The sequence below is a fragment of the Schistocerca piceifrons genome, chromosome 8 (assembly GCF_021461385.2).
Source record: "Schistocerca piceifrons isolate TAMUIC-IGC-003096 chromosome 8, iqSchPice1.1, whole genome shotgun sequence".
Lineage (NCBI taxonomy): Eukaryota > Metazoa > Arthropoda > Insecta > Orthoptera > Acrididae > Schistocerca > Schistocerca piceifrons.
The window spans coordinates 98,328,398-98,341,617 of record NC_060145.1 but is presented as its reverse complement, the minus strand read 5'-3'; the positions used below and the strand labels follow the sequence as shown (position 1 = coordinate 98,341,617).

Genomic DNA, 13,220 nt, shown 5'->3' with positions numbered 1-13,220 from the left:
GGCACAAAAAAGCTGTTTTGTTCATGTTTTAAGAGCGTAATCAATAGATGGCAGCACAGAGAACAAAATGATGGCACCAACTCATTTTTGAGAAAAAGTGCATTTACAGCAGTTTGCATCTGGAAGCCTCATGTGGAGTTTTAGCACAGTTGCAGTCCTAATGGAAAGTATTATATATACTGGAATATGGCTACAATTTTTTGCAGAAGTTAGTGTTAATAAGTGAAGGCAGTGGGGGTAAAAGAACTTGAGTTGGTTTTGCATCAGTTTCTTTAATTACAGAATGATAAACAATATACAAGAGACTGTCATCCTGTACTGTGTACTGACAATACCCTAATGCAATAATGCTGAAAACAACAATAGGAAATAGTTTTTATTCATAACAATTACTTTATACCTGTTGAGCCCAAACCCATGGATCCTCGCTGTGTGTCATCCAGCTCCTACAGAAAAGAAAAAACTACATTTACTCCCAGTTTAATATAGTATGAACAGAGATTGTGTAATCCTGGTGGTAATTATCCAACTAAATAGGTCACCCAGCACCATTTGCAGGCTGTCCAGATGACAGATTCAAGGGGAAACAAACATCTGATTTTTCAGTATTTCATATAACTACTGACCAAAATGTAAAATACTGCCAAGTCTAGTCATTAAAAGAGTTATAATCTTATGTTAAAGGTTTAACATAATAAGACAAATTACAAACTGTGTACTACATCTTGAGGCAGTGCAATTCACGTCGTGCAAATTACACATTATATTCATCACGTATTTCAGAATGAGAGCATTTTCCAACAATCTTTACACAATTTCAATCATATACGAGTTTATTGCTTACTAAATTTTTATTGTTCATGCAGTAAAACTTCACCATTAGGCTCGGAGGGAGACAATCGGTAAGCCTACTAAGAACGTGAAAGGGAGGGTAGCAGGAATATGTGCTAGGCATGTATCACAGTAGCTGGTGGGGAGTGACTCACATTGAAGGTGATGTGAACTGGGATGGGGTGACAGGACTAAGGAAGGAGAAACCGTTGAGTGGAGGCTGCAGACACAGTGTGTTATCTGAGACTGAGGCCAGGATGATTATGGGAGTGGAAGATGTGTTGTAAGGATAACTCCCATCTGCGTAGTTTAGAGAAGCTGGTGGTGGAGGGAAGGATGCAGATGGCCCAGGTTGTGAAACAGCCATTGAAATTGAGTATGTTGTGCTCAGCTGCACGTTGTGCCCACTAGGTCGCCAATTTTGTTTTTGGCGATAGTGTGGTTATGGCCGTTCATCTTGGTGGACAGCTGTTGGTTGTAATGCTGACGTAGAGAGCTGTGCAGTGTTTTCAGCAGAATTGGTATATGACATGGCTGCTTTGACAGGGGTAGTATAAGCCTATGACGGGACTGAAGTAGGAGTTGCTGGGTGAGTGGATTGGGCACATCTTGAACCTTGGGTCTCTGATCCCTGTGGCAATGGGGCTGGTAGTAGGAGTTGCATAGGGATGGACTAGGATGTTTTGTATGTTGGGAGGGTGACGGCACACAACTTGAATAGGAATGGGAAGGATCTTGGATAGGATGCCCCTTATTATAGGGCAGGATGAGAGATAATCAAAGCTCTGACGGAGCTCTCCTGCATTCCTACCTCCTCTCTCTTAGTCCCTCTTCCTGCCTCTCTCTCCTTCCATCCACCCCACCTGACACTATCCCCACCACAACCAGCCCACCTGCTGAAATATAGCTTTGGTACCATGTAGGTGCATAGACATGTGTTTCTGTGCGTATTTTTACTTTAGTTCGACAAATAATAACAGCAAAAGCAAGCAAGTTTTCTTTCTTTTGTGTGTGCCTTTCAGCAACTCAACACTTTCACTTTCTGTGACTGGTCTTCTTCAATCCAAAGGTATTTAGTTCTACTAGATCTTTTCTACAACAAAGCTAACAAAGAACTGCAACATACAAAATTTTAAACAGATTTGTGGGATAGGTGGCAGTTAACGAGCCAAATATGAAACAGGGGAAAAACTTACGATACCCATAAAAAACAAACAAACAAAAAAATTGACAAAGGAACTGTAAAATCTAGGCAGTGTTATGACTTTTAGTTTTCGTGAGTGTACCTGTGATACTATACATTTTGCCTCCTGACAGTAAACACTAGGCAGCAACTCTATATCATAAGTCACATCTTACAGTACCACAGTCCAACTTTTCCCAAATGGACCACACCTACGTAACTACACTCATGTATCACACAACCATTACAGGGTTTCACAAAATGACCACATTGATTTGAGCAGATTTTTACAACTATCTGTGTAATATATTACATGATGCTTTTTACACTGGCAGGACAACCATAATGCTTTCAGCAAACAAAAGTGTGCAGGAATATGTTTGCAATGATGGCACATACTACATTGTATCAGAAAATATACTTGCAGGGACTCCAATACCTGTTTTATTAGATGCACCTTGCTCTCCAACATATATTTGGTCCCATCACATGTAATGCTAATGTGTGCTTCTGTTTACCTAGTTTTGTTTTTTCCTCATCTATCCACTAGTAATGTGGCTTACTCCCATTGACCTTTCTTAATTTATCGCACAGTTTGAATTTTTATAACAGGAAGTGTTCCAAATACAGAGAGAACTTAGATATCAGACTACACTACAGTTCAACCTGTTACCACAATATTTATTTTGTATTTGCATTCATATTCGAAGCCTATGACAACTCACATTTAAACTATCACTTTGTCATCTTTCAACCTCAACTAGGCCACGGGATTTATTACTGATCAGCCTGTCATCACAACCTACATTCAAAAAAATAATATATAATTTATAAATTAACACGAAAATTGTGAATAAACCTGAATTAAAGGAAAGAAAATTCCAAAAATCCTGGTACAAACCAAGGAAAGTTTGGAATTGGACAAAACAGTTAATATTTGTGCAAATAACTCAGATGGTAGAAACAGGAAGGTAATAAAGAACAGAGAGAAATTACTGGTGAAGCAACAACACACTGGCTGACATTACAGTGACCTGCCACATTCACCTACCTGTACTTCCTCCAATTCTGGATATAGTATTTGCTCACAAATTAACTGTGCTATGCGATCACCTCGTTTCACAACAAATTCCTTGTCAGAATGGTTGAACAGTAGCACACCAATATTACCACGATAATCTTCATCAATAACACCTGCTGCGGAAGCAATAATACAGAGCATAAATAGCATACATATTGTAAGAGGTCACTTATCAACCTGGGAGAGGTGGGGAAAACTGAAATGCACGAGAATTTTCCATTGCTTCCATAACAAAACTCTCATAAGTATCAGAGAAAGTCATTTACCTCCGATATCAATGTGATAGTTTAGTGCAAGGCCTGATCTCGGTGCAATTCTACCATAACATCCCTCAGGAAGCTGTACCTTAATGTCTGTTTTCACTAGTTCCTTCCCGTGCGGTGACACACAAAGATCGTAAGCGCTGCAATTAAAATAATAAAAATAAGTATAGGGCGCTTCTTTTTTGTGACAATCTTTATTTGTTTATAAAAGACTACTCAGCCAAATGGTGCTTAACTAATGTGCGGTGTAGGATTTTAATTGGTAGCAAGTAAGTGAGAGATGCACCTCCTGAGATCATAACCCGCAGATTTGGGTGAAAGTTTTATCGGCGAAAATGCGTTCTCTGTCAGTTTCACAAATTTCAATATTGCATTCCTCCGTCCTGTCATTTTATATACCAACAACTGTCAGCAGTTAACGATTAACAGTAGGTGTGTGTTCGGCTATGAATCCATTGAGAAAAAGGGGCTTATGTTACGTGAATGTAACAGCAAGAATATTCATGCGTAACCAAGTTTTTAAAGCTTTCTTCCTATCGCATTTGATGCACACATCTCCGACTTCTTACGTCACAGCCCAGCGTCTATTATTCTACTACGACAGCGAACCCATACTGTTTGAGTGTTTGGATACTATAACTTTGCGATTTCGCTACTGCTGCCAGAAGCGGATACAATAAACACTAGAGGTGGCAAAAAATAACGTAACTGATAGAAATAACCGGTTACTGAGAAGTAACGGTTACTCCGATAACCGTTCCTCTGATTCTGGCAGTTATTTCAATAACTGTTTAGTGTCAACAGTGCCTCGCGCCATCTGTTGACCGAAGATCGTACTGCGCGTTTGGAGGCGTTCTATAGACCATGGGAATAACTGTGAGACTGCGCGCCATCTGTTGATAAGAACTGTGTACTATTTCGTGGGCCTTCGTTACTTTTAGCATAAACAATTAAATAAAGTTAATGTCCGAGCCGCGGCTGATAGGAGCTGCAGTACAGGCATTAACAAGTACGGTCGTTCCCTTAAGCCACCGCCTTACGTGTTAATTTAGCTTGGACGGGTAGTACAAGGAAAGTTACTAAGGAATTCGAGCGACTATGGAAATAACTGTCAGAGCCGGTATTCTCCTCTGGCAGTTATCGTTATTGGCTCGTAGTTCTAGTTCTCTGGTAGTTATCGGGCTACCACCACAGATAACCTGGAAGCTGGTAACGGAATAACTGTGTGTCTAGACGTTCCTGACTCGGTGACTCCAGTTAAAGGTCGTAGTTCCAGGTGATATTTCCAGAGAGGATAGTAACTGGAGCGAACAAATATTTTCGTACTGCTACGGAAATAGCCGCTGGCCATCACGAATGACAAATAACATGTCAGAAAGTATAACATAATACAGTGGAATATAATAATTATTATCCTCATCATTTGTCAGGAGATTGTCAAAATACGTGAATATATCACAGTAACTGCTAATATTTACAGAATTGGTACACTGACAGAATAAAACACAGTTACGTACTTTTAATAAATTTATCGTACACAGAATACCCGATGTTGACTGTTGCAACCAAGTGCTGTCAAAACTGAAATATAGCAGAATTTTTACCTAAGCTGGTCTATCAGTCTCTGTTACGATATTCATCTACAGAGTAGAAGGAGGGGTCACTGGAAGCGTCTGATTCCACCCGTCTGCTTCGACGTAAAGGTGTTGTGGTGTGTGAATGTCATTACGGCACGGTGTTTATGAGTTGGTTTTTGTGTGTGTGGGGGGGGGGCTGTCGATCTAGGTTCTAGGTTGCAGTGCCGGAATTTGCTGGTGGTAATTAATTTTTTTTTTTCTAGCTGTGATGTTTTGTGTATTTATGAAGTATTGAATGTGATTTAATTTATGTAGGGATGATTGATTTGTGGACTTTTGGGATTGTGGTTTCGTTTTTCGCAGTTGTAGGTGTTGGTTTTTGGCATCAGTAGCTGTGGTGGACCTATATAGGTCACCGGATAATGACCGATTCCCATTTTCATAATTGTGTGTGTTGATGTTTTAGTATCGTCATCTGAGGTTGACCTATGTAGGTCAAGGGAAATGTCTGATTCCAATTTTCGTACTTTTAGTTGTGGGTATTGGTGTTTTGGTATGGTCACCTATAGTTGACCTATATTGTTCAAGGGAAGTGTCCGATTCCTGCAGATTTTTGTTGGTGTAGCAGAATGCTGTATTTTTTTTCTTTTTGTTCTTCATTTTGTGTTTTGGGATCATGGTGTGTTTTTTTTACTAGCTTGTCCTCACCCTAAAACCCCCAACTTCGCGCAGTTGTCCCATTGGTTTGATTGTATTTTTGGTGGGAAATGTTATTGTATTATTTATATGTATCTTCGTGTTTGTTGCCATGTGTATGTAGTGACGTCATAGACACACTTAAAATAGACATTTCCGGCATATTGATGATGGGTGGAATCAGACACTTATGTATCAAATAGTCATTCAAACACACTGTAAACCGTGCCTTATCTGAAACCAAGTTTTTAATGGTTGCTGACTTGCTGGCAGCTTATTGAAAATGCATGTTCCTGAATATTGGACCCCTTTTGGACCAAGGTAAGTAATTTTAGGTCTTTATGTAGATTGCTGTTCCCATTTCTAGTACTGATATTATGTATTAAGTTATTGGTTGGAAATACTTGTAACAAATTTCATTAAGGAATAAATATACTAGGAAGCAGTGGTTAGAATACAAAGTTCCTTGAACAGGTTCCTACATGATGTTCTTGAATTGATACCACAAACGATTTTTATTACACGCTTTTACATGCGAAAAGCTTTCCCTTATGAAATAATAGAATGAAAAAATGTGGTATGCCCTTCCCAACTGAATTTATTATCGAGTTGTAGTCCCAGAAATGTAATACTGTCAACCTTTTCGATCTGCATGTCTTCATATGTTATAAACATGCTGTCGCTGGAGAAATCGAGCAGTTTGCAAATCTGACATAAAACTTGGATTAGCGTACTCACACTTTCCCCAATAGGACTAGCTTTTACAGCACAGGAGTAAACGAATCTGTCACATTACGTATATTTTTTGTTGTATTACAAGGCTGTACACTTTATTCTATTATGTGAGCAGCACAAGAAATTAAGCTTCGAATTTAACCTACAGTACTCAGTTTACATATTACTTCATACTTGAAAACGCACGTTGTTAACATTTTACTTAAACAGTGCTTTGGCGAAGTTCCGCGTACTTTCTGTCGCAGCTGCGAAGATAATATTTCTAATAGCGACCGATAACCTACAAACATATAATCTGAAACACTAATAATCGTTATAACATCAACTAATATGTACCCGGAGTTAATAAGCTGAGGTTATGACACGATTCATACGACATTCCTGCTATTTCACACTACTCGCAGTTATACTGATAAATAAACTGATGGATTCCAACTATGTCGTTATTTAACTGTCGGAGTTATCGGTATTCGCTAGCGAAAAATAACTTGGCAGTTATTAATAACCGTTAACGATAACGGTTATCAAAGAATAACTGGAACTGTGATAACGGTTACTCCAAAATAAAATAACCGTTTGGCCCACCTCTAATAAACACAGAACAAGAAAAAAGAGAAACGCAACTCCCGTCTTAAAAGTGAGAAACACAGACCGACAGCAGCGCCTCAAGTGGTATGGAGATGGACTAAAATAGAAAAAAACATTACGGGTTGCATCCCCCCCCCCCCCCTAGTTTACTTACGTTGTAGGTTTTCATTTTTCTTTTAATTCTATTATCTTATTTTTCTGGGCGTGTTACGTAATTATTTTGGCTGGCATCATAATAAAATACTCGAAACACAGCTATAGTGCACTGTACTACAACAGAGAGAAACCTGTTCAGTAATATTTTCAGTCTATTTTTGACGTTTGCGTCTGACAGACAAGAAAACATGATAGGAGCGGCGACTGTAAGGCACAAACGTCAAAAATAGACTTTTAAATTGACATGCTTATATTGTTATCTATCAACATGTAAAAGCTCCAGCATGTTTTATGGTTCATAAGAACTAGATACAACACTTGAAACTGAGAGTAAGTCGAAACAAGCTTGAAGTGTAAATAATTGAAGCAAAAGAAAAATAACATTGCAGCAGCTAAACTGGACTGCAAATATTCCTGAATAATGCCATAATTTTTACGTCATACAAAATGCTGTATCAATGGAGAAAAAAATGCCTATTATTAAGAGAATAAGCAGCAGTTAAAGAGGTTCAATTAAGAAATATTTATCACAGTATTAATTAATGAAGAATTCTAAAATTTGTTACAACTATGTTTCAGGACTATGAGTTCTGAGTAACTGCCCAGCAAACTTGCACTACCGACCATTAATTTCTTAAAGGTTGCTACATCTTACTACTGTAAATGCTTCAACACAAAAAAGAAAACATCAATATCAAGTACCAAAAGCAGGGTCGGCGACAGTGGCCGTGCGGTTCTAGGCGTTACAGTCAGGAACCGAGTGACCGCTACAGTCGCAGGTTCGAATCCTGCCTCAGGCATGGATGTGTGTGATGTCCTTAGGTTAGTTAGGTTTAATTAGTTCTAAGTTCTAGGCGACTGATGACCTCAAATGTTAAGTCGCATACTGCTCAGAGCCATTTGAACCATTTTGAACCAAAAGCAGAAAAGGTGGATAAAAACAGTGAAATGAAAACAAAACTTACTTTTTATTTCTCAAGCACACAAGAAAAATTTGCTTTCAACTGTTCATTAACACCAGTTTCACTTCTGGTAGTAGCAGCTGTAAAATGAACAGTTGCCATAGCACCACTAGTGCTTAGTTGGCCCAATTCACTATTAACAACAGTGTCACCTGATTCACTACCGATTTTGGCAATTTCACAAGCAACACATGTCACATGTTTTGGAAACACACCCCTGTTTAGCCTATGCCTACTTTTATTCATAAGATCTTCTTCAAAAAAATGATCTTCATAAACAAAATAAAAAGCACAGTTCACATCTGATGACAGTTTATGAACACTCTTCCACTTTAGAAGCAACTCTTGAGGTTGTTTTGGAAACCTGTAGAAATGCTTGTTTCAAGTTTCCTCCATTGAACCCACATAATAGCCAGATGAACAGCCGGGGAACTTGCAAGAGTGTTTCAACGTCAATCTGTTGTGTTGAATATTCTGCAAAAACATAAAAGTCTTCATTAAATAAAACTACTACAGACATATCAAAGTTATTTAAATAAACAAACGGACTCCACACTGCTTAATTCACGATAGCAGAGAATAAATTTCATTTATAGGCTATGAGATTACTTAATGAAAAATTAAATGTCTTACCTTACAATTAACTGTGGACATTTTTCAACAGGGAATCTCTTCAATTCTATGGTGAACTTTATGAATTTAAATTAAAAAATTAGTTTATAATGAATATGAGTAGTATGTAAATATGAAACAAATACAAAGACGACTGTAACTGAGGACCACAGACGTCAGTGCAGAGCAGGACGATAGAATATTTCAAAACAACCACCACTGAAGTTTAGACAGCTCTCATTGGTCAATGACAGCTTCGTTTGACCTATAGCGCCTCTAGTGGTCTGGAATGGAACTATGTGGCTTGTTGCCTCTTCGGCCATAAAACTTTCACCCCCGTGGTGAGAGCTGTCTAAACTCCAATGGTGGTTGTTTTGAAATATTCTATCGTCTTGCTCTGCACTGACATCTGTGGTCTCATCGGATTAGGGAAGGAAGTCAGCCATGCCCTTTCAAAGGAACCAACCCGGAATTTGCCTGGAGCGATTTAGGGAAACCACGGAAAACCTAAATCAGGATGACCGGACGCGAGATTGAACCGTCGTCCTCCCGAATGCGAGTCCAGTGTGCTAACCACTGCGCCACCTCCCTCGGTCCGAGCGATTCTAGGCGCTACAGTCTGGAACCACTTGAACGCTACGGTCGCAGGTTCGAATCCTGCCTCGGGCATGGATGTGTGTGATGTCCTTTGGTTGGTTAGGTTTAAGTAGTTCTAAGTTCTAGGGGACTGATGACCTCAGAAGTTAAGTCCCATAGTGCTCAGAGACATTTGAACCATTTAGTCCATCTCAATACCACTTGAGGCGCTGCTGTCGGTCTGTGTTTCCCACTTTTAAGACGGGAGTTGTGTTTCTCTTTTTTCTTGTTCTGTGGCTCTAATTGGTCAATGCCAGCTTCGTTTGACCCCTAGTGCCTCTAGTGGTCTGGAATGGAACTACGTGGCTTGTTGCCTCTTCGTCCATAAAGCTTTCACCCCCATGAAAATAAGGACTATTTGAAAGATATTCATTTGTCTGTGAGCAGTGCTAACACAATCTATACCATATAATCATATAGTGTATATATATATATATATATATATATATATATATATATATATATATATATATATATATATATACACATATGTGTTCAGTGTATACTAAATTAATTGTTCACCAATGTGATGAACTATTATTATTTTAATAAAGCATGTCAGAACCAAGTTACGTAATTTAATTTTTATTGTGTATATACACATTACATATTTTCACATATTTGTGGTTTTTACTGTTCAGATTACAAATGAACAAATTTTGAGATGATCATCAGAATGCAATGTAAGATTGGTTGTGTGAAAAGCGTGATAGCTTTTAGTTAACTCCAAAACACTGGAATGGTTGACGCTGTTCTTTGTTGAGGGTCATGCTGTAAGCCACCTTTCTGGCAAACCAACTTTCAATTTGAAGCAGCGAAATGACATTATTGTAATATTCAACAAATTTAAAAATTCAGAAGAAAAATTACAGTTTCATGTTCATTAGTCATGGTGTCAATCGAAAAGCAAGTTTTCTCTGCCACATAATCATTTCTTGAATGGTTTAGTTGATGACACTGACAATTCCGTTTTTCGTTGCTAGAATAACTTGCTTGCATAAGCATTCTGATTGGTATAATATTCGACGATATTTGATATATTTCGTTTATGAGTTCTTCGTGTTTTTCAACGACATCACAGAGTTCATTTATTGGCATGATTTAGTCAGAATTTTCGTCTATTTGATCGGTGCCTTCTCCAATTCTTGGCAAATTCTTGTGCTGTTGCATCTCCCAAAATTTGTATTCTCATATTTATTGCACTTTTATGTGGAAACATAATGAAACTTCTTAAGTTCTAAATTGTGGATTTTATATACTGTAACTTCTTGATATTCATGTATAGTGGCTATTTTACTGGTTGTCTGGGGAGAACAATATTTATTCATATGGAATTACAAACAGCACGGTGAATTAAGACTTTTCCTATTCTTGGAAGACATATGTAAAAATGTAAGAAAAACCATTTATCATTCAATGCAAAAATATCTATTTTTATGTATATTATTCTTTGCTCTAAGTTAAAAATATTAATAACTGTGAAACAACCGGATTATTTTATGTAATTACTTACTCTGATCTTGATCTTGGATGATGATAGACGTGGGAGACATTGTAAGTGTATTTACGTTGCATTTCGGCTAAGTATAGGTGTTTATTTGCTCTTAAAACCTTTATTTATGTACCTGTAGCATCCCTTCATGTAAAGAAACTAACGACTTATTTTTCCAGAGTACCAGAACGCACAATACAGTGCAAGCCTTTGACTGATTGTTGTCGGCCATTTGGAAGGTCGTAATGTTTTATTTGAATATCGTCAATATTAAACAGCACAGAGCAATGGAAATAACTTACAAAGTTTGCATTTTAATTGTATTATTTAACTTCAGTATCATTTTAATTCATTTGCAAATATTATAGCAGTTTTCATTAAATTCTTGTGGTTGCTGCATAATAGCTATCTTTTCTCTTAGCTACATATATCCACAGAAATTAACTTACCCAGACATGATCAGTGATAAGTATGCCACATAATAATATTTCTCTATACAATCCCACGACACTGAAGCACTATTAATTTCAATGAAACTGCAATGAAAAAAGAACCTAAGATATTTTGGTAACATAAGAGCTAGTACAGTGCTTCACGCTGACTTTTATGTGTTTCATATTGAGGACATTAAGCTTTTAATTATATTTCCATAAAAAAAGACTGTGTAATTTGGCTGTGGTAAGTTGTGTTGTCACTAATGTGCGAGTGGCGTCATTTGATGTGTAACTATATGTATAAATGACTGTAAATCACACAGTTTGATGAACTGCATATTGTATGCACAATTAATGCACACCACTTGATATACGGAGCAGAACGCAGCACCATACTGGTACATACTGAAAATAACACACTATTCTTTCTCTATTTTGTTTCTTTCCCCTTTGACAGCTGATTCACAGTTTCTAATTGCACCTACTCTAATTTGTGTCTCTTCATTAGTGTTTGCCTTTTGTTATTCACATCGCCTTTCTCTTATTATGAAATTATGTAAACACTACCTTACACGTCGTATTATGTGTAACAACAACTTTGAATAATAAATTAATAAATAAAAGTAAATCATTAGTAGTAAACAAAAAAAGTAAAAAAAAATTTATACTCACTTGGATAATAATTTTAAGAAAACAAGTGAACGTTTGTCACAAGAAAAATTTTTTTTTCCGGGTTTACTTCACAATTTGAATATTCAAAACATTTTTTTCGAAATCACATTACCATTTGAATATTCACTTTGTACTTTTTTGGTAGCTTTTCTCATTAATCCTCTCTTGACCGTTATGAAAATGTGACTGAGGAAAACGCACTCAGCTGCAACTTATATCGATGATCGAAATTTCATATATATTCGATTTCGATATTGTACATTCGAATATAATCGATTTAGGAAATTAAAGTAATTTTGCGAGAATTTAGCTTTGTATATGTTTCAGAATGGAAATCTAAAGATTTTGTAAATATTTTAGAGTTTTCTGTGAAAGTAAATTTTGGAACTCGTTAGAAAATTCTCAGACAGCAACATCAATCTGCAAAGGTTCTGAAACTTTCTGGAAAACTGCAGTTCAAAAGATACTTTCTAGAAAATTCCGAATACATGTCTGTCCTTCAATGACACAGAAATGTCACTCAAAACATTTTAAACACACTTGGGCGCTGATGAACACGCTGTTTAGCGCCCGAAAACCTCAAACCACACACTTAAACACACTCACCCACCTCCATCCAGTGTGACCAAACTCCCTTACTAAAAGCAGAAGACCAAGGGCTGTCTACCACCACAACAATGAGTTGTTGGCCGTGGATGATCATACAGAAAAGTGTGTCCTTATATACACACACTTGCCTTATATACATGAAGTGATCAAAGAAACTGGTACACCTGCCTAATATCATGTAGAGGCCCTGTGAGCGCACAGAAGTGCCATTATAAGACGTGGATTGTAGTCACTAATGTCTGAAGTAGTGCTGGAGGGAACTGACACCATGAATTCTGCAGGACTGTCCATAAACCTGTAAGAGTATGAGGGGGGTAGAGATCTCTTCCGAACAACAAGTTCCAAGGCATTGGAGATATGCTCAATAATGTTCATGTCTGGGGAGTTTGATGGCCAGTGGAAGTGGTTAAACTCAGAAGGATGGAGCCACTCTGTAGCAATTCTGGACGTGTGGGGTGTCACATTGTCCTGCTGGAATTGCCCTAGTCCATCGGAATGCACAATGGACATGAATGGATGCAGATGATCAGACAGGATTCTTGCGTATGTATCACCTGTCAGAGTCGTATTGAGCCATATCATGGGTCTCATATCACTCCAGCTGCACATGCCGCACACCATTATAGAGTCTCCACCAGCTTGAACAGTCCCCTGCTGATATGCAGGTTTCATGGATTCATACACATCCATCTG

At 37.7% G+C, this 13,220-nt stretch overlaps 1 protein-coding gene across 2 annotated transcripts; it reads right to left on the bottom strand.

The window, feature by feature from the left end:
- Positions 1 to 251: 251 nt before the first annotated feature.
- LOC124711523 (deoxyuridine 5'-triphosphate nucleotidohydrolase-like) lies at positions 252 to 4,040 on the bottom strand. 2 transcript variants are annotated; one of them, XM_047241645.1, is made up of 4 exons: positions 3,645 to 4,040; positions 3,362 to 3,498; positions 3,066 to 3,211; positions 252 to 446 (listed from the first exon to the last, which is right to left on the bottom strand). In XM_047241645.1, the coding sequence occupies exons 1-4, from the start codon at positions 3,746 to 3,748 to the stop codon at positions 390 to 392; spliced, it is 444 nt and encodes a 147-aa protein (XP_047097601.1). In that variant the 5' UTR covers positions 3,749 to 4,040; the 3' UTR covers positions 252 to 389. The 2 variants fall into 2 exon arrangements, with proteins under 2 accessions (XP_047097601.1, XP_047097602.1); XM_047241646.1 differs by having other exon boundaries at positions 3,066 to 3,208.
- Positions 4,041 to 13,220: the final 9,180 nt, after the last annotated feature.